Raw genomic sequence first — 23,293 nt, forward strand, 5'->3', positions numbered from 1 at the left:
CAATCTGTTTTCTATTACATTTATTCATTCGGCAGATGCTTTTCTCCGAAGTGACGTACATCTCGGTGAAAATACAATTTGTACATTACGTTAAGAGAAAGAGAGAGAGTTGCAGACATGCGATTCGTAAGTAAATCTAGTGTGTTTCCACTTTATGCACCGATGTCCATCACACAACTAGGTGCGTAAAATGCAGGATAGATGATTCCTGATTTAAAAAAAAAAAAAAAAAAGTAGGAAGGTCAAGATACGCAAACATTTATGTACAATACAGGAATAGCTGCGTAAAGGCTTATCTGGGGATGATCATAAAGTTATGGTGCATGAACATTTACACCTTACATGAGCTTGAGAGATGATGGGCAAAGTGAGTCCAGAAGAGGTGAGTTTTCAGACCCTTCTTGAATATAGACAGATTCAGCAGTTCTGAGTGAGAGGGGGAGGTCATTCCACCACAACGGAGCCAGAACCGAGAACCTCCGTGCTTTACCTTTTGTGCGCGGGACCACCGAACGAGCAGAAGTAGCCGAGCGAAGCGGTCCGGCTGGGGTGTAGCAGATGACCAAGTCTTGTAGATACCTGGGAGCAGTTCCGTTGATGCATTTGTAGGCCTTAACCAGGGTGTTAAATTTGATCCGGGCGGCTATAGGAAGCCAGTGCAGAGAAACGAGTAGAGGAGATACATGGGAACACTGTTACCGTAGATCAATTGAAAGTTTAACCTGTACATCCACAGAATGTATAGCAGGCCAACCTTCGATAGCATTCGTTCATTCAGCCATCATGTTTACCATCCATAGAGGCATCACTGTATACAGATGGGTAAATTTATTCAGCATATTTTATTAAAAGTCTAAAACGCTGTCATCATAACATGCACAGCAGCAAAAGGAAATGACACAAATCTCAAACGTCTATATTCTCCCATGAATATCTTTATTATTCTTTATTCTCACCAACAGCGGTACCAGACCAACAAGCCGCTTGAATAATCGCAGGTCTGCGTCTAAAGCTCTTCGTTGCAAAATCCACGTGTTTCTCCTGAATTGAAAGATACTTTGAAGAAAAGCATCTGCCAGACAAATAAATGTAAATGTGGTGCATCAGGCTCCCGTCAGCCTGTTGGGACCTCAGAAAGCCCCCGGAGACATCAAGAGCTGGTCTCACACACACACACACACACACACACACACACACACACACACACACACACACACACGTTCAGCCCAGTCAATTGTTGTGTATTCTGATTCATCTAACGGCTTCCTGGTACAGTTCATTTACAGAACTTCTGTCCGTCCCCGAGGCCATGGTGTGCTTTTTTAAAAACAATAATACAGTGTGACACTGAAAAAAAGAAGCGTCACAGCAGAACTCAAGCTCATCACAGACAAATGTCACAGTCATGTGAGCCTTAGCTCATCACCATGAGCCGTCGGGACACACGTGGCGTGTGGAACCCCAGGCCAACGAGGGGGTGGGGTGTCACCACCACAAAGAACACATTGAAGAGGAGATTCTGAACTTCCCCTTGTGACGAACAAACGGGACGTTCATAACGAACATGAGAAATTAACCAAGAACTGCAGGAGAAACGATGGAAGGAAAATGAGAACACAGTTAAAGGAATAAACATGTAGGTCGTGTACATATAAATTAATTCCTTTACATTGCACATTAAATCAATATATAACTTCGTACTGCAAGTGTAAGTTGTATCACGACGCCAGATTAGTCTCAAAACTGTAACTTTAAGGAAATAGAACATTTTTAAAGGTATTTTAAAGCTGTTCATAAACTCAAGTGACAGTAGTGAAAAGATTGCCAGTGCCCATTTCCCGAGTTTTAAGGTTTGGGGCTTAGAGCCGGAAACGTTGACGGGACAGAGCAGGACAAGGAGGGAATGGAGAAAAGATGGACGTACAACAACACCCTGCCTTCGCAATAAGTCCGCGTACATGTCCTAACCCTAACCCTCACCTTAGAGGAGCATCAAGACATCCACTCTATCAGGCTCGACATCTGTCAATACTCTGGCTGCGGACAATGAACGTGTCCATGTTGTGAAACATTGTGTGGCCTTTAAATCTCAGCTTTGCAGAAGCACTTCAACAGATCTAACATGAACCCAAAACCTTACAGTAGGGATTTTGAGTGCCAGTACCATGGACCATGATGGCATTAAAGTGCAAGCATCCCAGAAAAGGAGTTTCGCCTACAGGGGTATGTGGTCATGCGTTGAGAAAGATGAAGTGTGTGAACATTAACGCGATAAATCAGTCACCGTCGATCTGACTGGGTTGCGGGAACATGATCAAAACTACACCTTTGGAAATAAACACAGTGAGCTCTGTTGAACAGTCATACATGTAGGTGACCAAACCAACAGGTCTCACTAAACCTACGGGCCAGAGGAGAGCTATGTTGGCTGGTCAGCTGCTCCACGATGGAGCTCCAAACACCAGAGCCAGTGTAAAGGTTTCCCTTGTCAACCTGGAGGCAGGAGATTAACATTGGGGTGAGTGGAATTGATACTAATGAAAAAAGGGCATGGCATCAAGGAAACTGAAGCTCACTAGCTAGTTTTTTTTTTTTTTTTTTGAAAAAAGAATATTTTATACTTTAAGACAAAAAAGAAGAAAACTGTCACACCATGACATAGAAGAAAATTTTGCACAATTTCTTATACTCCATCAGTTTCAGAAACCAGACACTCAGAACACAGTCTTTCCTTTCCTTAATTGACCTTCTTGTCTCTGTGCCCAGAGAAAACATTCATGTCGATGGCTCCATATTAGCTGCACTGAAGTCTAAATTTTGTGCAACTCAACATTTGAAGAAACTGAGTATTCCAGGTCTGTGCAATGGGTTAAAATAAAATTGAAAAATGTTATACGATACTATTAAATAAGGCCGTGTGCCCGTGTATTACAAGTTTTATGAGAAGGAATTCTGAAAAGTAGAAGTCTCGATAATCAACATTCATCACTTTTACTTTGGAAAAATCTACTTTTAGTCCAAAAAGTCAATTTTAACATTAACATAAGAACAGTACATTTACACTGCTCACCAGGTACGTTGGTCCTGTGTGGTAACCTTAGCTTTCAGACATGGTGTATATGAACATAACGTGTCACAACACACTGAGCAACGGTGAGATTTTCTTCAGTGAAAGCAACAAATACATAAAGATCTAAGGTTAGAGATTCACCCTATCATAACTTAAAACCAAACTGTATTCCACATCGGTTGGACTAAAGTGTCCTCCTCACACTTTCCTAAGTCAAGTGCATCTCTTCAGATTCTAGTTGTCACCATCAACCAGGCTTTTAGGACTTCTTGAGGAATGTGTTCAAAGGCACATGTAGATTTCCAGCATTATGCAAACAAAAACCCAAGTGCTGTCATTAATTCACTGGATCTAAAGAAGCTAATTCATCCATGGATAGTCCCAAGCCCAGCTAAGAAAGGAGTTGGGCATAGGGATAGCTACCCAACACTAAAAACCTTGCCAGCTACAGAAATGCCAACAAGAAAACTTCAAGGAGAGACCCTTGTTGGCAGCCTATGCCCAAGGAGGGGTGGCATAAGAAGAAAGAAGCTAGTTACTTCAGCAAAGGTAAACACATTAAATGAGAAATACTATATTCAAAGGATATGCAAATATGTTTTTTGCTTTAATAACAGTATGTAGAATTAGTTTTTGTATTTACCATTTCAGATATTAATGAGAAATATGAGCATCTGATTTGTCAGACAACTAATACTAAAAGAACAATTTGGCACTTTGGGCACAGCCTCCATTTCCTCATTTTTTCCTTTGGCCATTTCATTTACCTAAAGTTTTTTTTTTTTTTTTTTTTTTTTTGCAAAAGATCAAATAATTTCTCAAAAGCTAGAACTCAGAAGTACCATTTGTTCACATCTCGGCTTACATGTGACACTTGAAAAATCAATTTGAACAATAAGATCTGACATACAGGATAAACTTAGTTTCTCCATTTTATTTATTCTTATAGTAATTATTCAGTTCAGCCCCTTTTTCCAGAATGTTAAGACCCATGAGAAGCTCCAAAATGTACACCACCCCCCTCCCACCCCCTTCATTTTGTTATCATGAGAAGGGCTGTAGACTGTTGCCACCATTTGCAACAACCACATGTCTACTTGTCTGGGTTTTGCCACCTTTCTTGTGTGCTCTCCTTCACATTTCCTCATTTTCCTTCCAAAAATACTCCAAACATTTGCCAGGAAGGTGCAGCTTGAACAGTCATTTTCTTCAAATTTCTTCATTCTGTTCTTCGTATTAGATAAAATATTTCTCCCAAAAAAGCTCTTGGTTTCAAGGCAATTAAAGTCACTTCAACATGTTGAAAATTTGCAAAAGGAAAAAAAAAAAAAAAAAAAGAAATTGCAACAAAAGGCTTTTTCTCCAAAAGTTTATAACCATCTCATTCACACACACAAACCCTTTTGTTAATTTTATACAGCGAGAAGAAAAATTTAACTGCAGTATATTTAACTTCCCCAAACCTTTGAGAAAAAACACAAACTAAGTTGGGGGGGGGAAGAAAAAAAAAAAAAAAAAAAAAAAAAATAAACATTAATCCATGTATTATCTTCTGTCTCTTTTTTCAGATTTGCATTTCCTCAGAGGGAGAGAGGCAAACACACTGATAGACACAAAATTCAGTATGACAATTTTAAGTGTTAATATGTGGTGCTGTGTCTGAAAGATAAAATACACGGTTATCAAACTGTCGTTCTGAACCTCTGGTAGGGTGTAGGGATGCAGAGGAACACCAGCGTATCTTTCTGGCCATTTTGACAAGCTCTCCATCAATACTTACTATAGCGTGTGAATATGTGCTTGCCTCCCTCCATATTTATGTATTTAAATCAGTCTCTGTACAGTATATATGGAGTCTAAACTAGCGCGATGCTCTCTGAGCACTCCTGTACATCAGGGCATCAATGTTAGAAGTTCAGTGTGTCTCAGAATCCAGATCAGTCTGTATATTTGTCTGGTGTGCGTGCGTATGTGTGTGTGTCTGCGTCAGCATGTGCGTGCACACAGACTGATGGTTCTGGTGCCTAGGCCAGTCCAAAGCCCTCAGAACACTCCTGAATGGCTAACAGCAGCATGTGTCTCAGCTTCTCGTAGCTCTCGTAGGCTGGCAAGTCCAGCTGGTTAAAGCTGTGGGAGGAAAAGAGCACAAAATCAGCCTTTTTTTTTTTTTTTTTTTTTTTTTTAACTACCAGGTATGGAAGAAAACAATAACCTCACACCCAATGAAGTAAAATGTTTATTGGTTCAGATAAAACGCAACACAGAATAGTCCCAAAGGAAAGAAGTCAAAGTGCTTCAGTACAACTCCCAACTAAGACAGGTATTTATGTAAAAGACTGCATTGCTCGCTTCTGGCAGGTCAGCCACAAAAACTCCCAATCATAATAAAAGCCACTACGATGAGGCAACATTCTAGCACAAAAAAAGGGGTTGAGAGTAAAAAAAACAGAAGATTTGAATATGGAGTACTCTGACACAGGCATCAATAAGATAACTTTCTAGTGGAAAATCCAAGAGGGGACCATGGTAACAGATATGGGAACATAAAGATGAGGATGTTACAAGGGTAGGGTCTGTACATTAAACTTCAGTTCTTCAAAAAAGTGTAAAACTGACCTGTGCGACAAAATCAACTGGGCACAACACATGCAGACAGACTTACCAAGTGTGAGCAGAAGGTAAGCGATCCGTGGAGCGATCATCACGGTGAATCTGGAATTTCTGAATGCCATTCATGCCCTCTAGGGCAGCAAAGCCCTGAAGCGGGACCTTTGATGTGCCCGTAACAAATTGCAGGAACTTGGCGCGGTCTGCTTGGTCGAATGATCGCAAGGCCCTCCAGAACCACTGGATCTGAAAAAACAGGGTTTAACATGGACAGAGTAGTTGGCTCAGTGAAAATGCATATTACACTTTAATAATACATATACCAAAAACACATACAGTACACAGACAAGATAGAGACACTATTTATTAAAACACTTTCTTTAAAGTTACAACTTGTAATAAATGGGAGTCTGGTCTATCAGTGGGTCAAACTATATTACGTACTTGTATGGAGCTGGACTGATACTTGTGATACTCAGTGTTAGCCTTAAGGTCATCAATATCAATGGTCGGCAGACCAGAGATGAGTAGTTCCAGTTCCTGCTCGGTGAAAATGGAGATTAGTCTCTTGGGGATGATCTCATAGAAGCCCTCCAGGAAGGCTGCCAGCTGTTTCCGAATAGCCCCTGGGAAGGGAGAACATTCATTCAGTGACTTAAAAAAATCCAGAGAAGGGACTTTCAGGCCTAAAAGCACAGATAGTAACACTATCCAGCTTTAAAGATACATGAACTGGAGTAGCCTGAGAAAGGATGCATTGTGGTAAAACACACACATGCAGTTTATGAAAGGAATGACCAGGCTCAAGAGCATAAGCGAGGTACACATTCTCTCAGCTCCTCAATTTCTCCCTCATATTTTCCAGGCTTCGAGCCTGCTGTCATCCACCAACATGGCATTTAGCACTGTGAAGCAAAAAAGGCTCACCTGTCATTTTCATCTGACACACTAGGTGAACGTACTCTTTCTTGTTTTCTTCCGTCACTAGGATGTTTGCTCCATTAGGCTTGAGGTCTCTGACCTCACACACTCCAAACTCCTGGACCTGAGACAGGGAGGAAGGAGAATGAATGTTGCTTCCTGTAAGGTATGCACCTCTACAAAGATGTGATGACAGGAAAGAAAGAAACACAGAGGTTAGGGTTCCAAAGAAAAAAACAGCTGAGATACAAACATGGATAAATGGATAGAAACAACATGACAAAGATGTCATGGAAGATGCTTAATGGTACCTCTGTGCTGAATGTCAGCTCGTATCCCAGTGTGGACACATCATTCTCCAGCAGGTAGACAAGGCCCTGGTAGAAATGATAATCCTCACTCTCCATGTCAGTGTACCTGAAGATAGGGTAGACAGGCATCAGGAACGGACATTTTTCCCCTCACAGTTTCTAATCAAGCTGCCTCTTCTCATTCTCTTCACTCCGAGTGCCGTGACAAAGAGCATGCAATCACCTCCTCAGTAACACTATGCTGCTCATCTGTAGTCAACACAGTAAAATGGATGTAAGCTCTTATCAGCATGTCAATACAGAGGTCCATGCATTCATGTCATTGTACCTGACACTCTTCCCCAGAATGTGCTTGTAGAAACTCCGTGTGAAGTAGCACTCCAGGAGCCGGTTATCATAGACTGCCTTGGCTACAACACGTCCCACAAACTTGAAGTAGCTCAGGTGGTTGGGGTTACAGTGGGAGGAGGGGTTGATGGTGTAGGTCACCCGGTCCCCGGGGGAGGTGCGGAACAGGGCGTACATGGGGTTGAACATCTCCCTGGAGATAATCATGTACCACTCGCGCAGAAGACCTCCAGCATCCTGGCCTTCCTCCCCCTCAAAGACAATGTACCTGGAGGACAGTGTGTGAGAACAGCAATATTCAAGACAGGTTGCTGGTACTTATTAGGAAGAGAAGTTACACAACAGACAGGCAGAGATTAAAGCACATAAGTTTTCACCAAGAAACAAGTACAAACCACAAAGTTGCAGTTAAAACTCAAAATCTTCAAATCAATACCAACATTGTTTAACTTATCAGATAACAGTGACTTCTGCCAGAAGAATAAAGCTCACAGTCTGTTCTTCATCTCCTCAGGGCTCTTGCGGTGCAGCTCTCGGTAGGAGTCTTCAAACACATGGTCTCTGCGCACGTGCACGGCCATGTCCTCCTTCCTCAAACCCTCGTCCAGACGTTCCAGCTCTTGACGAAAATATCTTGAGAGATAGTTTAATGCAGCACGTCAACTCGGAGGAACACCAGGAAATCCAGGTTCTATCAATGAACACAGAGGGAACAGTGCAAAACAAGACATACTTGCGCTTGACATCAAAGTCCAGAATGCGGATGTAGTCGACCAGCACGGCAAAAGGGCCATCTGCTAGGTGTGTTGTGGACTGGCGCAGAATCTGGTTCAGCACTGTGCGGTGAGTCTCTGTCGATGAGAGGTAGCAAGGGCAGTTAGCACGTACAGTGTTGCAGCTTTTGTGTGGGGGAAAAATAAAGATTTGCAAATGGTGGTTGTCTAACTGCCGCAGGTGTGTGTGGACTCACCTGCAAAGCGCAGGAATTTCTGCGTGTCAGGGGGCAGGTTAGCAGAGATGTGCATGGAGGAGGGCTCCCGGGAGAAAAAGGGATCCAAGGAGGAAGGCGTGGCAGGGGTGAGGGGTGCTGGTGACAGGGGAGGGGGTTCGTCCTTAATGTGGGACAGCTGGCTTTCCCGTGTGTCCCGCACCTGGGGTTTGCTCTCCCTCTCCGTGGCGTGGACGAGAAAAAAGGCCTCTACTGCAGGCTGCAGCACTGATCCATGCGAAAGGAAAGAACACATCTAATATCTAGCAAGTGTTGCTGAGGTATCATCACAAGGGGACAACAATACAATGCAAGAGCAAGTTGCTACAAAAGTCTAACTTTGATTCTACAATTATACTTGAAGCACAGTGACATACCGAGCACAGCATGCTGGTCATGTGACTCCTCCAACTCTTTCAGGCATTCTCCCAGCATATCCCAGAGCTCATCCAATGCAAGCTGCTCACTCAACAAAGGAAGGTCTGGTACCTTTTCTTCACGTTCTGACTGGCTGCCAGCCTCCCCACCTAAAGAAGCAGACACTTAACATTAAGAATGGAAAACCTGCCTCATCACAGCAACAAAAAGTGTCTAGAGCAGCAGCCACAGCTTTAATATAATTTGGGTCCATACACACTAAAGCATGCTTTCAAGGGTGTTTTTGTGGGAACAGAGTGGAACATGAAAGATTCACAATCAGGTAGTAATACAAACAGCATAGACAGCCCTGAGAAAGCCTATACTGAGAGCTTTTGGGTAGAAACCAAACGTAACGGCACATTTTTAACAACCTGTCTGGCATACGGTCTAGCACTGATTAAATAATGTCCAATGGCAAACTACACCTCCTCTGCTTAGGTATATATGACTGTTCCACATCAGACTGCAAACCACATATGCCATGAAGGCTCACAGAGCATATTTTTCAAAGCACACACCACCTGGAAACTGCCCTTCCTGGATATGCATGGATTGTGCAGGAAACATTAAGTTGAATGGTCATTACAGGTAACTATGCCCCACTGTCTCACCAAGTTCTTGTGACTCCTGTCCAAGAGGGGATGGCTGGTCTACATCCATGGGTGAATCATCACGCTGGGCTGGTGGGGCTTCTGAAGCTGACTGGACCTCCGACTGGAGAGAGGGGGCAAAGGGTAGGTTAATGAATGGATGGATGGATGGATGGGTGAATGAATGGATTGTTGGCCAGATGAATGAATGAAAGAGAGATTAGACAAAGGGTAGGGCAGAAGGTAAAAAAAAAGAATTGAGAAGAGCATTGGAAAAAATGGGGAGAAATTAGCATATACACACACAAGATATACTTCTGAAAAAATGATGCTCTTGCAGCAAGTCCATCAAGAATGACTGACTGCCATGCTGAAAATAAGCCAGCAAGACAGGGAGGATGGAGGAACAAGGGCAGGGGTACAGCCCAAAGCCAAAAAAGCCAGCCTTACAGACAAAAGGTACGGCACACAAAGCCAGCAGCATGTGCACAAGTCCAGCCATCAGTCAACATGACAATGTGTGTGAGATTCCCAGTGGGGTCTGTCTGTCTCAATGAGGATGTGTTGGTTTGTGCCAGTGGCCACTGGCAAGGTGTTACAGTGGATCAATGAAAGGCACCATGTAGGTGTGTAGAGTTGGTGCTGTCAGCGTGGCCCATGCTAACCGTGGCAGTGCTGGCTGTGCTGGCAGGGGGGGCGTTGGCTGGGGCCGTGCCTGGGGGTTCGGGGGCGGAGGCAGAGAAGGTGGAGGGTGGGGGAGCCTGCTGCTGTAGCCGGCGTGCCCGCTGCCCCTCCCTCACCATCTGAATGATGGCGTCCGCTTCAGCCTCCAGCTGACGTACCGCAGCCTGGATGCTGCTCGCTGATCCCAGGTTAGAAGAGCCTGCACAGAGAAGAGAAGAAGGGGCAGGCACAGAAAATACATGAGGGAAGAATGGGTTGAGAGAAAACATGCATCACTCCAGAAGACTAATACGGATCAGCATTAAAAACAAAGAAATGCAGTATGTACCTTACCACAGGAATTTGAGTACATATGGGCAACCTGGGCAATATTTGTACGGGACAAACCAAACACAAAAGTGAAAGGAAAGCAACCCGTAACTGTCCGACATGCCTGGGAATTGCTGCAGAACAGCTAGGAAGACACTTAGACTTGTTTCCTGGTTAAATTTAATCAAATACCTTAAAAATTAAGTGTCATATTAAATGGTAGCTCTTTGCACTGTGGCAATGCAGAATTGCCTCGCCCTGTACTACCTTTTGGTTGCTCCGGAAGGGGTTTCTGCTGTCATTGGCTTTGGGTGGTGAACGTACAATCTTGACAATTCATCACCAGTTTGACTGGCAAGATCCAGGAAATATACCAACTACAGTCCACATGAAGAACTTTGTCTCTTTTCTCGTAATTTCAGTTCTCCCAACAAATTATTCTATGGGCTTTTCTATTTTTAACTCTCCCAGGTGAGCCAAGGCTAAGGATGTTCCCAAAATAGGGATATGTGGAAGATGCAGAAAGCTATGCACAGAGAGGATAGATAAGTGTGCTAAACATTCAGTTCCTCTATTGTAAATTTAACATCACCAAAATTATGTTTACTGTTTCCTTGGAACTCATAAGAAATTATTTGAGAGCAGCACTATGCACTTGTACTGTATAAGTGAAATAGTATGTCACAACTAATAGTATGTGTGAGCAGCACAGTGCCACAGCGAATAGCACTACTGTTTCACTGCGCCTGGGTGGTGCGAGAGGACGTTGGTTCGATCCCTGCTCAGCCTGTATGGAGTTTGCATATTCTATGAGTTTCCTCTGGGTGCTCCGGTGTCCTCCCACAGTCTAAAAGACATGCTGTTCAGGGTCACCCATAGTGTGTGTGTGACAGAGAGAGTGTGTTCCACTGATGTATGGATGAATGACCCATTGTAAGCAGTATAACAGTACTAGCACTGCAACTTATCTTGGTGAATAATGTATGGGCTGATAAAACCACAGTGTTCGTTGGAAGTCGCTTTGGAGAAAAGAGTCTGCTAAATGAATAAATGTAAACGTAGCTACAATCAACACCACATGTAAATGAATGCCTGTATAAATTCCTGTGACTTGGAAGCACAAACTGGAAGTATGAGAGAAAGACTGAGCAGGGCCTCCGATTGTCCACAATATTTCTAACTTTGATTTGCAGTTATAAAGTTATGCTAATTACAGTTTATGGACCATTCTTCCACAGTAGTTTCCAACAGCTGTATGCAAATTTTTTGACTGATACAGCATATGGAAAACCCTCAACCCAGAAGCTGATCCAGCTCTCTTAGACCTAACAAGAATGAGGGCGGGAGGGGGTAAAATGTTTTCACAGACAAGGATTAAGCAGGTGTCGAGCACAGTCTGTAGGAGCAGCGCACCTTCTGGGACAGCATGTGGGCAACTACTGCGTACAAGCCTGAGGGAGGGGTCATGAACTTACCCAGACGACCTGTCTGTTTGGCCTTCTTGTTGGCGCGTCGTGTGTCCTCCCGTAACTGGATGATCACCTGCAGGACACGCAGGAAAAACTTCTGCATGGATGTCTTGGAGGTCAGTGAGCTCATGGAGGGCAGCTGTAGCTCCCGCCCACCAAGCGTGCGTTTCTGGGCAGCCACAATCACAACACTCTCTGCCCCATCAAACCTGCATTCCAACAAAGACAAAAGAATGTGAAGACAGGGTAGAATATAGTCATAAGGATACTGAAAAATACATGTTTTATTTTTCCTTGTATGTGCTAAACCATCAATACAAAAATCACTGCTCAATTTCTATAACTTTAGACATTCTCCTAAGTTTCAAAAGTACCTTTGTCGGAAGTTACATTTTTGCCCAATCAAGTATTTTAAAGCAGTTCCTCCACATCAGTTAATCACTGCCCCACTGAACAAGAATCATTTCAAGTGTGCTGACAGACATTCTTCACGAAAGCAAATCACTATCATTTTACATTTTTTCACTGCTGACACTTTTGTCCAAAGCAACTTCAACTTACAATGTTAAGGTACAAGCAATTTTTTATGCATTTATACAGCTGGGTATTTACTGCTGAAGTAGGGCAAGTACCTTGCTCAAGGGTACTATAGCTGGAGATTGGAATCGAACCTTCAGTTTTTAGGCCCAAAAGCAGTAGCTCTAATCACTATGCTACCAGCTGTCCCATCCGTCACTCCTCACCTGCTGGTCATCTTTCCCTTTAGCCGTGATGAGTGGGCAGCATCATCAGGAGTGCCCTCCGGGGAGTGGGCATCAGCCTGGGCTCTCCGCTGCTGCTCCAAGTTATACTCCCGCAGCTCAGCCAACAGAGTTCCTGAAAGCAGAAGGAGATGGGAAAAGAAATGGTGAAAGACAAAGCAATTCAATAACGCTGGAAAGTGGTCAGGGTAAACACATTCCCATTTTTCTTTGCAAGCAGAATACAATGTCACATCACAGCAGAGAGCTTGTGCACCACAGCAGAGAGATTGCACCGAATTAATTATTTACAGCACTTAAGTGACTTGTTGCCTCGTGACAAAAGACAAAGTGGACTGACCAATCTGCTTGCAGAGCGTGTAGCCTAGCTGCCGGGCCCCACTGAGCAACAGTCTGAGCACAGTGTCCCGTGTGGATGAGTCGCCTCTCGACAACTGCAGCAGAATGTTTGCAGCATCCTCCAAACCCTCCTCTGAGCACGAGTGTGACGTGAGCACCTGGAGGGGTGATCAGGTTAGGTGAAGGATCAAATCACCACTTGAGAAACACAATAAAAGGCACACTGATGGAAAAAAATGGCTGAGGTTTCAGGACAACAGATACTGCTTTGTCTGTGCAGTCTCTATAGTTGCCACACACCACACTAGGGAAGAGAACAGAACTGGTGAAGACATGAGTTAAACTACAGCAATGGGTTTGGGTAAATGAATGTGGACAGCTGCTTCAGCAGTCCGTGTTCATCACCTACAGCAGGGGTCTTCGATTGGTGGCTCACAAAAAAATTTTCATCTGGCCCTTTAGCTCATTACGAATATTAAAATTTAAAATGGATTTTCAACCATCAAAAATACCTGTTTCTAGTCAAAAATGCACCCAGGTCAAATTCCTCAAACAGCAAGTATCCTTTTGTTAGATCCTGATCGGATGCTTCTGACTCGCACACTCCAAAGCTGGACAAAATGCCAAGACTCTGCATTACTATGTAGCTGAGGAACCCTGGTCTACAGAAAAAAGGCAGGGGCCTGTATGCCCTTACATTTAACCATTTAGCAGATGCACTGGTCCAAGGCCACTGCTCAAGTATTTACCCATTTTAACAGATGGGTAATTTTTACCGTATCATATCATGCAAAGTACCATAATTAGGGTACTATATTAGAGGTAAGAGATAAAACATGATTCCTTCAGTTACAAGATGATGGCTCTAATGTGTAGGCTACCTGCTGCACTGATTTTTTTTCTTTTTTTTTTTTTTTTTGTCTTACCTCCACAGAGAGCTGCAGCTGTTTCTCCGTAAGGCCCGTGGAGGCCAGCTTGCTGTCGCTGTCTGCACTGCTGACTGACACCCGCTGCTTGGTTGCTGAAAGTGGAAGAGCTAATGGTATTACTGAAGAACCAGATGTAATCCCCCCGTTCCCTCTCTGCTTGGTGCATGAATCACTCACCTGCAGATGCGCCTACAGTGGAGGTCGCAGTGGACACTGGGACAGCCGTAGGCTGTGTTGGCACAGAGCCAGACCCTGATGTCATTCCTTGGCCTGCAACTGCTGTAGAACTACTGCTGGTGGCTCCTTGGCTAGTTGTGGTCGCAGCAGCCGCACCTGTGGTGGACACCACAGGCACTGGGTGACCAGCAGGCACCTCAGTGGCCTTGTTGTCAGGCAGTGCAATAGAGATGAGTGAGAGTAGCCTTAGCAACTTTTCAGTGAGCAGGGAGCTACGACGAATAACTGGGTGGGAGAGCATGTTCATCAGCTGTCCCAGTGGAGATGTCTCCAGGCTGCCCTGAGTCCCCTCCACTTCTGCAGCACCCCCTAGTGGAACAGTCTTCATCGAGGCCTTGCCCTTGCGGCTCACATTCATGTTGTCCAGCTTAACCAGCAAGTCCCAAAAGTCTGTGGAAATGCCCAGAGACTGTGGGGTCACCGAGCTAGGGGCAGTGCAAGCTCCCATGGAGCTGCTGCTGGAAGATGGTGTGGCAGAGGCAACTGTGGTAGATGCGGTTTGGGAAGGGGTGAGGGACCTGCCGCCCCCGCTCCCTGTCCCAGAAGCAGTCCCAGTACAAAGGCGGGAGTCAAGCTCTGAGGACGAGGAAGAAGAGGAGGCTGAGAGGTCTTTACAACGCTGCTGGGTAAAGTGGCTGGGGAAGACCTGTGGAAAAAGACAAGTGGTTGAAAGAGGAAGAGGAAGAAGAAGAAGAAAAAAAAAACTTGACCAGCACAGTAACAGACAAACAATGAGGGCGATGAGAGCAATTCCAATGAGCAAATTAGAGTAGCATCCACAGTCCCAGAGCCACATACCTTGGCCAGTTGGATGAGAGTGTCAAGCACATGCCGACATACTACCGGGGCAGCCTGGGGGTGGATGTGTACTGTTGAGCCACCACCTCCACATGTCACTCCCCCTCCACTTCCTGCCGCACCAGACACCCCCGCTCCCCCTGCAGCGGAGTGCCGGTCCGAGTGCTTGCGACCTGTGGCCCGCTGGATCTGAAAGATGTTGGTGCGACAGCCCAGTGCCGCATCCATGGAGACTGACAGCCAGGAAAGCTGGCTGGAGCTGCGCGCCTCCACACGGTTCAACAGTTCCAGTGAAGCAGAAGAGGAAGGTGGGGTGGAAGAGGAAGATGAGGAGATGGAAGAGCTCTTAGCTCCACCCAAGGCCATACCCCGCTTTCCACGGGAGTCATCACTGCGACATGTCTCCAGACAGAGCTCACTCTCGCTGCTGCGCTGCAGGATGGATAGAAGGCTGCGAATAACCCACCCACGTGTCTGCGAGTGGTAGCACAGGTTGCGCAGCACGCGGTGCAGCCGGCTGGTGTTTAACTTGGGCTCATCAACAAACAGCAGCACCAGCAGGCAGGACAGTGCCTCATGGTCCAGAAGAAGCCGACCCCGCAGTCTCAACAGGGAGTCCACATTAGAGCTGGATGGTCTAGAGGGAACAGAAACAATTTAAATCCTCTCAACTAGTCTTTTAACAGCTAGAGATTCTAGACTATCATTAACAAACCTAAGGATATAACAGAGCTTGTGCATAACTGCAGATATTGTCATCCAGTAGTACCTCCAAAAAAAAAAATAAATTGTTGAAAATAACAAAAAGGTAGCACTTTTATATTTACATTGCAATGTAGCCAGCATTTAATCCTGTTTGGTTCATATGCAGAACTATTTTCAGATGGTTTTAATGTGTACCAACAACATGAAAAACTCATGACAAGGAGTCAAAAACACCAATCACAATTGATAGCTATATACTGTTCTTCTCACCGACTGTTGTTGGCCCCGCCTCCCATTTGGAAAGCTCCACCCCTCTGGACAGCCAGGCGGGTGTACTGCACACCTCGGTTACCACCTAGCCTGCTGGTGAAGGCTGGGGAACGCAGGATAGCGGAGAGTGCAGAGGATGAGCTGTGTCCAAACAGCCTCTCATGCATCAGCTGTCTCTGGCGGGCCTCCTGCTCGCGGCGTAACGCAGCTGCCTCAGCAGCAATGTCTGGTGGCATGACAGCCAACACACTGTCTTCCATGTCCTCCAAGACACTACGGCGCAGTTCAGATGGCAGTGTCTGGATGAAGGTAACAGGGTCCAGGGGCTGGTCACCCTGTGTTGCCTGCTGAGAAAGCTCCCGCCGCTGCTGCTCAGCACGCTGCTGAGCCAGGACCTGAGACAGTGCCACATATGACCATATTCAACTTACAGCCACCAGTGGAAATGCATTTATATACTATAAACACACAACTACAAATAAGAAGGTAAATTCCTATTTAAAACAACAGCCAAGAGGGCCAATTTAAATCAACTATTATTCAATCTGCAGATAATACACACAATTTGGGCAACTGTGTTCCTCTTCAGGCCTCATACTGGCCAGAAAATCTGACTATCACTTACCTCTTCCTGAATGGCAGGGGGCAGGGCAGCCAGGAATTCTGGACTGACCTCCGTGACTCCCTGACCACTGCCAAGCACAGATGCCGTTGAACTGGGCAGTGTGGGGGCAACAGGGGGCCTCGAGGGAGGCCGAATGCCTAGCTGGTTTTGGAGGACCTCCCGGCGGATATCCTCAGGAAGAGCAGCTAGAAAGGAGGGATCCACTCCCTCTGGGAGGCTGATACCTGGGGAGAAAAAAAGAGAAAAGAGCAAAGGACAAAGGATAAGAAAAAAAAAAAAAAAAAAAAACTGATCCTTTAAGTTCTTTGTTAGCCAAGTTTGCATAAAACAATGCAGAGGGACAGCAACCTGCAAGAGGGTCATCCTCCTCATTGCTAGTTGATGGGAGAGGTTCCTGCTGCACAACCTGGGATTGGCTGTCACTACTGTCACTTCTTGGCATAGTGTCTCCAGGAGATGACACAATTGCAGACCTAAACATTTTGAGACACAGGTGTTTAGTGACTGATTTTCACCTCAAATCTGAGTTGGCTGGCTGCACATAACTAAGTCCTAAAACAAAGAATGAAGCAACTTTCACCACTGACAGCTTGTGGTTCACAGGTGCCAAGATAACATACTTCTGGATTTGTGACGTCACAAAACTCAGTCACAATCAACAAATGAAATGCATAATCTAAACTGTAAGGCTCATTCTGCACAAAACTAACTACACTACATATATTAAATACATCACAAAGCTACTAATCTGTGGTCATAAAGATGTTTCCCTTTCATGAATGTTTGATACATTTCCAGAAACAACTAAGTTTACTAATTTTTACAGTCACAAGTCTAAAATTACTCACCCTGCCTCCCCATCAGTCTGCCTATCAGTCTGGTTGGTATCTTGACAGGTAGATGCCTCCTGTGCTGTATGACTGGTCTGTGCAGAACTGGAGGTGGAGTCTTCCTGGCCAGCAGAAGCAGGACTGCTTGTGTCCATGGGTGACCCCTCCCTATGGGACACACTCACTGCAAGAGGCTCTGAACTTTCAACTCTCTCCGGGCTGAGAGAAGCTGGAGGACAGAGCAAAAGCAGGGTAAAAGATGAGAGGTGGTTGGTGGAGATAAAAGAAAATTAAGGCAAGAGCTTGTGAACTCAAGTGTTCCTTTTGTTATTCCACACTATCTTAACTTCTCACCAATAGTGGGTGCAGGAGACATTTCCATCTGAGACGCCTCTGCCTCACAGTTTGGCCTATGAGATGCTGCCATCTCAGGGAGATCTGCTGCAGCTAAGGCCACAAGTGTATCAGCATGTGATTCAGCCAGCAGGAGATCTGCAATAGGTTGGTGCACTTGCTGAGTGACAGCAGTCTCCAGGGAGACCAGGGCTGGCTCATGAGAAGGAGCAGGGGTGGTGGGTGTGGCCTCTCCTGAAGGAGGAGCAGTCAGGAAGCCCTCAGAAACACGCGGTGGGTCCAGGCAGGATGAGGCAACACACTGGGCTTGTTCACCTTCTGAGAGAAGCAAGAGAGAACACAGGAACAACATGAAAGATCACAGGAGGGAAATTTTTCAGCAGGTACAATGTTAAAGGAGGGTGATGCTAGCCTGCAATGCGGAAGGCAGTAAGTTGTATAGTTATCTCCAGTGAGGGGCACAATATCCCAGTCCCCAACAACAACACAACTTACTACCTCACCGCAGCACAGACAACATTCAACACACTGCAGCAACAAAAGTGGCATTGATGACACCGCACATCTTATGCTTTAACGTTGAAAATAAGCTGTGTTAAAGTCAGGTAATGTTAGGATAGCTTAACAGTCCAAGATGACAAACATTGCTTGTTTAAGAACACCAAAAAGTCAGAGCACGCAATGGAGTCACTGAAAGGATCTCTTTCCATAACCTGCAAATTGAGCTGTCCATCGCACAGTCCCAGAGTACACCACCTTCATTCCCCTCAGTGACTTCCACCATCTTCTGATGAGATGCGGTTGTCGTGGGAAAGACAGTAGGCTGTATAGTTATCTCCCAGATCTGGTGTGATCCTAAAACTATACAAACTACTACCTCAGCCCACAACACGCAGTGCACACAAGGGATCCCAACACGTCTCTGCTGACCGCTGAACAATTTCCAGTGCTCTAGAAGTTAAAGCCATTGTGTCCAGAAAGCAGGTAAAGGAAGCCAGTGGGTTTCTGGAGTCAGCTAAAAGCACAACTTCACACAACCAAACATACATACATCAAATGTCTAGAAATATAAAGGCTACCATACCAGCTGTGTTCTGCCCCACACCGTTGACAGCTCTCAACCCTGAACCCTGCAGAGGAAACAACACAAGTGTCAATGTAGCCAACCTGCTGCATAAAACCTAATCCTGTGACATGAATAGAGCCAAATATCCTACAATAATTCAACTTCTCTTTGAGATGGCCTCTACTCCCCTCTTACCATGCCACCATTTCCTGGTCCTCTCCTCAATGCTTTTTTAATCCTTGACGGCTGCAATATATGCTTATTTTATTTAGCTCTTAATTGCTTATTGAATTACATGGTTATCTAGTTATCAAGTGAACACGGTGCTGAGTAAGTGCAAATTAAAAAGACATTTTTTAAAACTCATGGCTCTCCAGGACTAGTGTTGGTCAACAATATGCTGTCACTGCTGGACTTTGTATGTCTCCACCTTCACATCACAAGACCATACATCAAATTTCCCACCTTACATTACATTTATTTATTTAGCAGATGCTTTTCTCCAAAGTGACTTCCAACGGATACTATGTAGTGTTATCAGCCCACACGCCTTATTCACCAAGGTGACTTACACTGCTAGATACACTACTTACAATTGGTCACTCATACATACATTAGTTGAACACACTGTCACTCACACACACCATCGGGAACCTGAACAGCATGTCTTTGGACTGTGGGAAGAAACCCACGCAGACACAGGGAGAACATGCAAACTCCACACAGACTGAGCGGGGATTGAACCCACGTCCTCTCACACCACCCAGGCGCTGTGAGACAGCAGCACTACTCGCTGTGCCACCGTGCCACCTTTCTTCTTCCCTGCCTCAAATTCACCTGCAGACTTTGTTCCTGGGCTTCCTCAGCGCCTGTGCTTTTTTCATTCTGCTTTGCTTCCTCCTCCTCCACCAGCTGTCTTCTCCTTTTCTCCCTGCGCTCCTCCAGCTCCTCATCTCGAAGGCTTTCCAAATGCTGCAGGATTGGCACCTTCACCACTGATGGCAGAATATTGGTGTAGCAGTGGGGATTATAAATGTGAAATATGGATATTAATTCCTCAGTATCCCAAAACAATATGCACACCTCTGTACTCTTCACATGCAGAACTTGCGAAATCAACAGCCACGGTGCTTACTGCTGCAGAAAAGAAGCTTACCCGCAACACAGTCGTGCATGCTCTCGGCATCCAGCACTTTGCACTCATCTGTCCATCGTGTCAATGCTGTGGGAATACTGGACAGGGTGCCTTTACAACACAGAGGCAGAGAAGCCACTTATGAAAAAAAGGCCAAGAAACTACAGAAGTTTAGCGGACAATTTAACCAAGAAATGTTTGAAGAAATTCCCCGATACCATCTTACCTGCTTGCCCTCCTGTGCTGCTCTGCTCATGGAAGAAATCGTCCAGCAGTTCATCATCAGATCGGGCAATGATGTGCACATCTTCATTGCCAACCAGCAGGCGAGCACGGCCGCGTGACTGCAAGGGCAGCGAGCTGGACAGCTGCAAGATATCTGCTGCTGCACTGGGGCCCAACAGCCTGGGGATGGCAAACTCTGCATTAAACACAATGCCTAGCTAGATGGACAGATGGAAATCTTCTCATATAAATCTAGTTTTTCTGCAGATTGATAATGCATTCAAGTTAAGATATCAGAATGCATGAATGAAGAATGTTATCATTCTTTAGTTTACGAGAAATTAAGGTGAAAAAATTCACTTAACAAGCCTGCTTCACAAGAAACTGCAGTACACATCACACTTAAAGCCCTGATAAGATCAGATCAATGACAAGAAAAATGGCCACTAGCAGATTTACAGCAATCTGAGCCCCCAGCACTGTCTCACCTCTGCAGAATGAGGGGAGGGTTAGGCTGCCGGTTTCCAGGGTAGTGGACATGGATGGTATGGCCAGTGTTGGCTGTGAGCTGTCGGAGCGTGCGCTGGCTGCGGCCCATCCCCTGCGTTAAGCGACCCCCAGCCCCTGCAGCCCCCAAGGTGAGGGAACCGTGGTCAGCATGCCGCACCATCAAGGGGTGAGAGCTGGGGATGTTACCTGGAGATGGAGGGATGTCAGCTGAGAGACAAAGAAAACAGGCTTTAGTGACAGACATGTGATGCAAATCACAGAGGTCCGTAATAAAGATAAAGTTAAATTAATGGTTTATAAAATAACTTATAAAGTACAAAAAGCATATTTCACAAATATGGATGCATAAACAAGTGCAAAGTCTTCACCTGTGGTGGAAAACATGTTGTCGAATTCAATGATGAGGTCATCATCTCGATCGAATCTCTCGAAACGAATGTGAGGGGCAGCATTGATATCAGGGTAATCTTCATCTAACTCCATCTCTGAGCCCTCATCGTCATCATCCTCATCACCCTCTTCATCATCCTAACACATTAAAAATACTTGAACATACCTCACAATCTGACAAACATGCTGAAAATATCCCATTATACATTGTTCGTTGTGTCTTAACATGACACCTACACTTCCATTGACCCATACTGACCTGATCATCTTCCTCCTCCTCCTCTTCTTCTTCCTCCTCTTCATCTTGACTGTCCTCATCCTCATTGCTGCCACTTGAGTCTTCCTCTTGTGTGTGCTCCTCATCCTCAGGCTCCAAGATGTTCATAGAGTCTGACAGAAGAAGTCGTGTTTACTGAATATCACCACAACTCAAGGTAGTAAGATGCAGTTGTGCAACTCTGATGACAAACACCATAGGAAAACAATGACTATAAAACTACAGCAAAGAGAAGAAAAACTACAAGCACAGCACAGTCAGAATAGTATAAGTCAGATAAGTTACACATTTGCAGTGAGGCTAGCACACACCTTCCCGATTGGCCTGCAGGGTGGATGCCTGGCTCAGATTAGAAGGGGCCTCATCCATCAGCACATCTTCCTGCGACTCGTCCTCAGCACTACGCCCAACTAAGTTAGAGCACACAGCCCATCAGATACTGCCAGCTCATTGCTTCAGTGTTAAGAGCCACAATCCTGGTTTCCCAGAAGGCTTACCAATGATGGTACTGTTGACAGTCCCAGCATCTCTTTCCAGAAGTTCATCTATCAAGTCAACCAGCTCATTCTCCACCTATATACATAGAAAAGGAGGAAAATATGTCAGAAACCGCTTGAGTCTCAATTCCATAAGAACAATAGGTACAAATCAAAGATGTATCACGAATACTAAATCATACCCTCTCAAGGCGCACTCATTCAGCATAGCTTAATCTAGCAAATGGCCTCACCTGCATCTCCTGGGTGCTGAGAACCTCGGGCTGACCAGCAATGACCACCGTGTCCCCCTCAGTTTCCCCATCCATTAGGTCATTGTCGGTCCCCTGGACAGGTGCGTTGCCCTCCACTGGTTCAGCTTCTCCACTATCGCCTGGAAACAGGAAGCACAGGTCACACAAACACAAATTAACTTGAGCTGTGAACAAGACTTAAAAGAACATACTGGATCTGTGACATCAGCAAGTGATCTGTGAAATCAGCACACTTGCAGTTCTGCTGCATGTGTTTATTACCTTGTTCCTGTGTGTTGCTGTTGCTGTCCCTAGGTGCCCCTGCAGTCTCGTGCTCAGTCTTACTCTTGCTGGAGCTGCCTTTGCCTCCAAACAGGCTGCTGGGCTGGTTCACTATACGAGACAGAGTCTCCAGAGGTTTCAGGGCTGCGTTCACTGTGTTCGCCATGTTGGGACTGCGGCAAGTAAAAGAGAGGTGTATAGGTAAAAACAAACATGTTAGAACAATGATAAATGCAAGAATGGCTGGAACTATTAAACAGTTAATAAAACATTCTGTTCTCATAACAGTATCACAACTACTAAATTACAGACCTAAGTCTTTGCTACAATGCGACAGCTGGGCACTATGGTCAGGTACCTGGACAGGTCGAGACTGTGTGGCACACGTGCCAGGTCATTCACCAGGCCTTTCTTGAGGAACAGGCGGATAATGTTGTTGACACCATTGTGTTGGGTCTTAGCAGTAGCTGTGCTGTAGAAACTGGAGGTGGATGGACAGGACTCCATGATGGTACTTATGATGCACATGACAGCCTGCAGCCTGTGGTGGTGACAAAGTTGGTTTTTAATGAAGCAAGCACATAGGTAGGTTACTGATCACCTTCCAACCAATGGATCCAAATTTTAAATACCACTAGTATCTCTGAGCAAAGTTCTTACACAGATTTGCTCCTGCAAAAATGACCCACTGTGTAAATCAGTATAAAGTAGCTTAATGTACTATCCTAACACTAAGTCACCTTGAACAAAGGGATGGGGTAACTGAATAAATGTAAATATAATGGACAGCACGGTGGCACAGCAAGTAGTGCTGCTGTCTCTCAGCACCTGGGTGGTGCAAGGGGATGTAGGTTCGATCCCCACTCAATCTGTGTGGAGACTGCATATTCTCCCCGTGTCTGCGTGGGTTTCCTTTGGGTGCTCTGGTTTCCTCTCACAGTCCAAAAGACATGCTGTTCAGGTTCCCCCATAGTGTTCGACTGACATAGAAAGTGTGTGTTCCACTGATGTATGAATGAGTAACCCATAGTAGGTAGTGTATCTAGCAGCATAAGTCACCTTGGTGAATAAGGTGTGTGGGCTGATAACACTACAGAGTTCAGTGGAAGTTAC

General features: G+C 45.3%; 1 protein-coding gene across 6 annotated transcripts in view; it reads right to left on the reverse strand.

Annotated features, from left to right (window-relative positions):
- Nucleotides 1-3,984: 3,984 nt before the first annotated feature.
- Nucleotides 3,985-23,293, reverse strand: part of huwe1 (HECT, UBA and WWE domain containing E3 ubiquitin protein ligase 1) — a 47,669-nt gene continuing 28,360 nt past the window's right edge. For 4 of the 6 annotated variants that reach the window (XM_018760480.2, XM_018760483.2, XM_018760481.2 and 1 more), the window contains exons 48-82: nucleotides 22,539-22,721; nucleotides 22,181-22,353; nucleotides 21,899-22,038; nucleotides 21,666-21,741; nucleotides 21,480-21,578; nucleotides 21,151-21,281; nucleotides 20,870-21,029; nucleotides 20,480-20,708; nucleotides 19,993-20,171; nucleotides 19,788-19,877; nucleotides 19,469-19,626; nucleotides 18,650-18,695; nucleotides 17,566-17,883; nucleotides 17,230-17,440; nucleotides 16,730-16,854; nucleotides 16,382-16,605; nucleotides 15,757-16,151; nucleotides 14,782-15,418; nucleotides 13,924-14,629; nucleotides 13,744-13,838; nucleotides 12,819-12,975; nucleotides 12,461-12,593; nucleotides 11,724-11,926; nucleotides 9,921-10,138; nucleotides 9,277-9,379; nucleotides 8,623-8,772; nucleotides 8,228-8,473; nucleotides 7,991-8,108; nucleotides 7,750-7,890; nucleotides 7,238-7,525; nucleotides 6,910-7,015; nucleotides 6,605-6,722; nucleotides 6,122-6,303; nucleotides 5,733-5,923; nucleotides 3,985-5,197 (exon numbers count right to left, since the gene is read on the reverse strand). In XM_018760480.2, the coding sequence (XP_018615996.1) occupies nucleotides 5,095-5,197; nucleotides 5,733-5,923; nucleotides 6,122-6,303; nucleotides 6,605-6,722; nucleotides 6,910-7,015; nucleotides 7,238-7,525; nucleotides 7,750-7,890; nucleotides 7,991-8,108; nucleotides 8,228-8,473; nucleotides 8,623-8,772; nucleotides 9,277-9,379; nucleotides 9,921-10,138; nucleotides 11,724-11,926; nucleotides 12,461-12,593; nucleotides 12,819-12,975; nucleotides 13,744-13,838; nucleotides 13,924-14,629; nucleotides 14,782-15,418; nucleotides 15,757-16,151; nucleotides 16,382-16,605; nucleotides 16,730-16,854; nucleotides 17,230-17,440; nucleotides 17,566-17,883; nucleotides 18,650-18,695; nucleotides 19,469-19,626; nucleotides 19,788-19,877; nucleotides 19,993-20,171; nucleotides 20,480-20,708; nucleotides 20,870-21,029; nucleotides 21,151-21,281; nucleotides 21,480-21,578; nucleotides 21,666-21,741; nucleotides 21,899-22,038; nucleotides 22,181-22,353; nucleotides 22,539-22,721 (6,832 nt within the window). In that variant the 3' untranslated portion in view covers nucleotides 3,985-5,094. The remainder of the gene's footprint in view (nucleotides 5,198-5,732; nucleotides 5,924-6,121; nucleotides 6,304-6,604; nucleotides 6,723-6,909; nucleotides 7,016-7,237; nucleotides 7,526-7,749; nucleotides 7,891-7,990; nucleotides 8,109-8,227; nucleotides 8,474-8,622; nucleotides 8,773-9,276; nucleotides 9,380-9,920; nucleotides 10,139-11,723; nucleotides 11,927-12,460; nucleotides 12,594-12,818; nucleotides 12,976-13,743; nucleotides 13,839-13,923; nucleotides 14,630-14,781; nucleotides 15,419-15,756; nucleotides 16,152-16,381; nucleotides 16,606-16,729; nucleotides 16,855-17,229; nucleotides 17,441-17,565; nucleotides 17,884-18,649; nucleotides 18,696-19,468; nucleotides 19,627-19,787; nucleotides 19,878-19,992; nucleotides 20,172-20,479; nucleotides 20,709-20,869; nucleotides 21,030-21,150; nucleotides 21,282-21,479; nucleotides 21,579-21,665; nucleotides 21,742-21,898; nucleotides 22,039-22,180; nucleotides 22,354-22,538; nucleotides 22,722-23,293) is intronic. The other 2 variants (XM_018760482.2, XM_018760484.2) reach the window with 2 other exon arrangements.

Source organism: Scleropages formosus, chromosome 19 (assembly GCF_900964775.1).
Source record: "Scleropages formosus chromosome 19, fSclFor1.1, whole genome shotgun sequence".
NCBI classification, from domain to species: Eukaryota; Metazoa; Chordata; class Actinopteri; order Osteoglossiformes; family Osteoglossidae; genus Scleropages; species Scleropages formosus.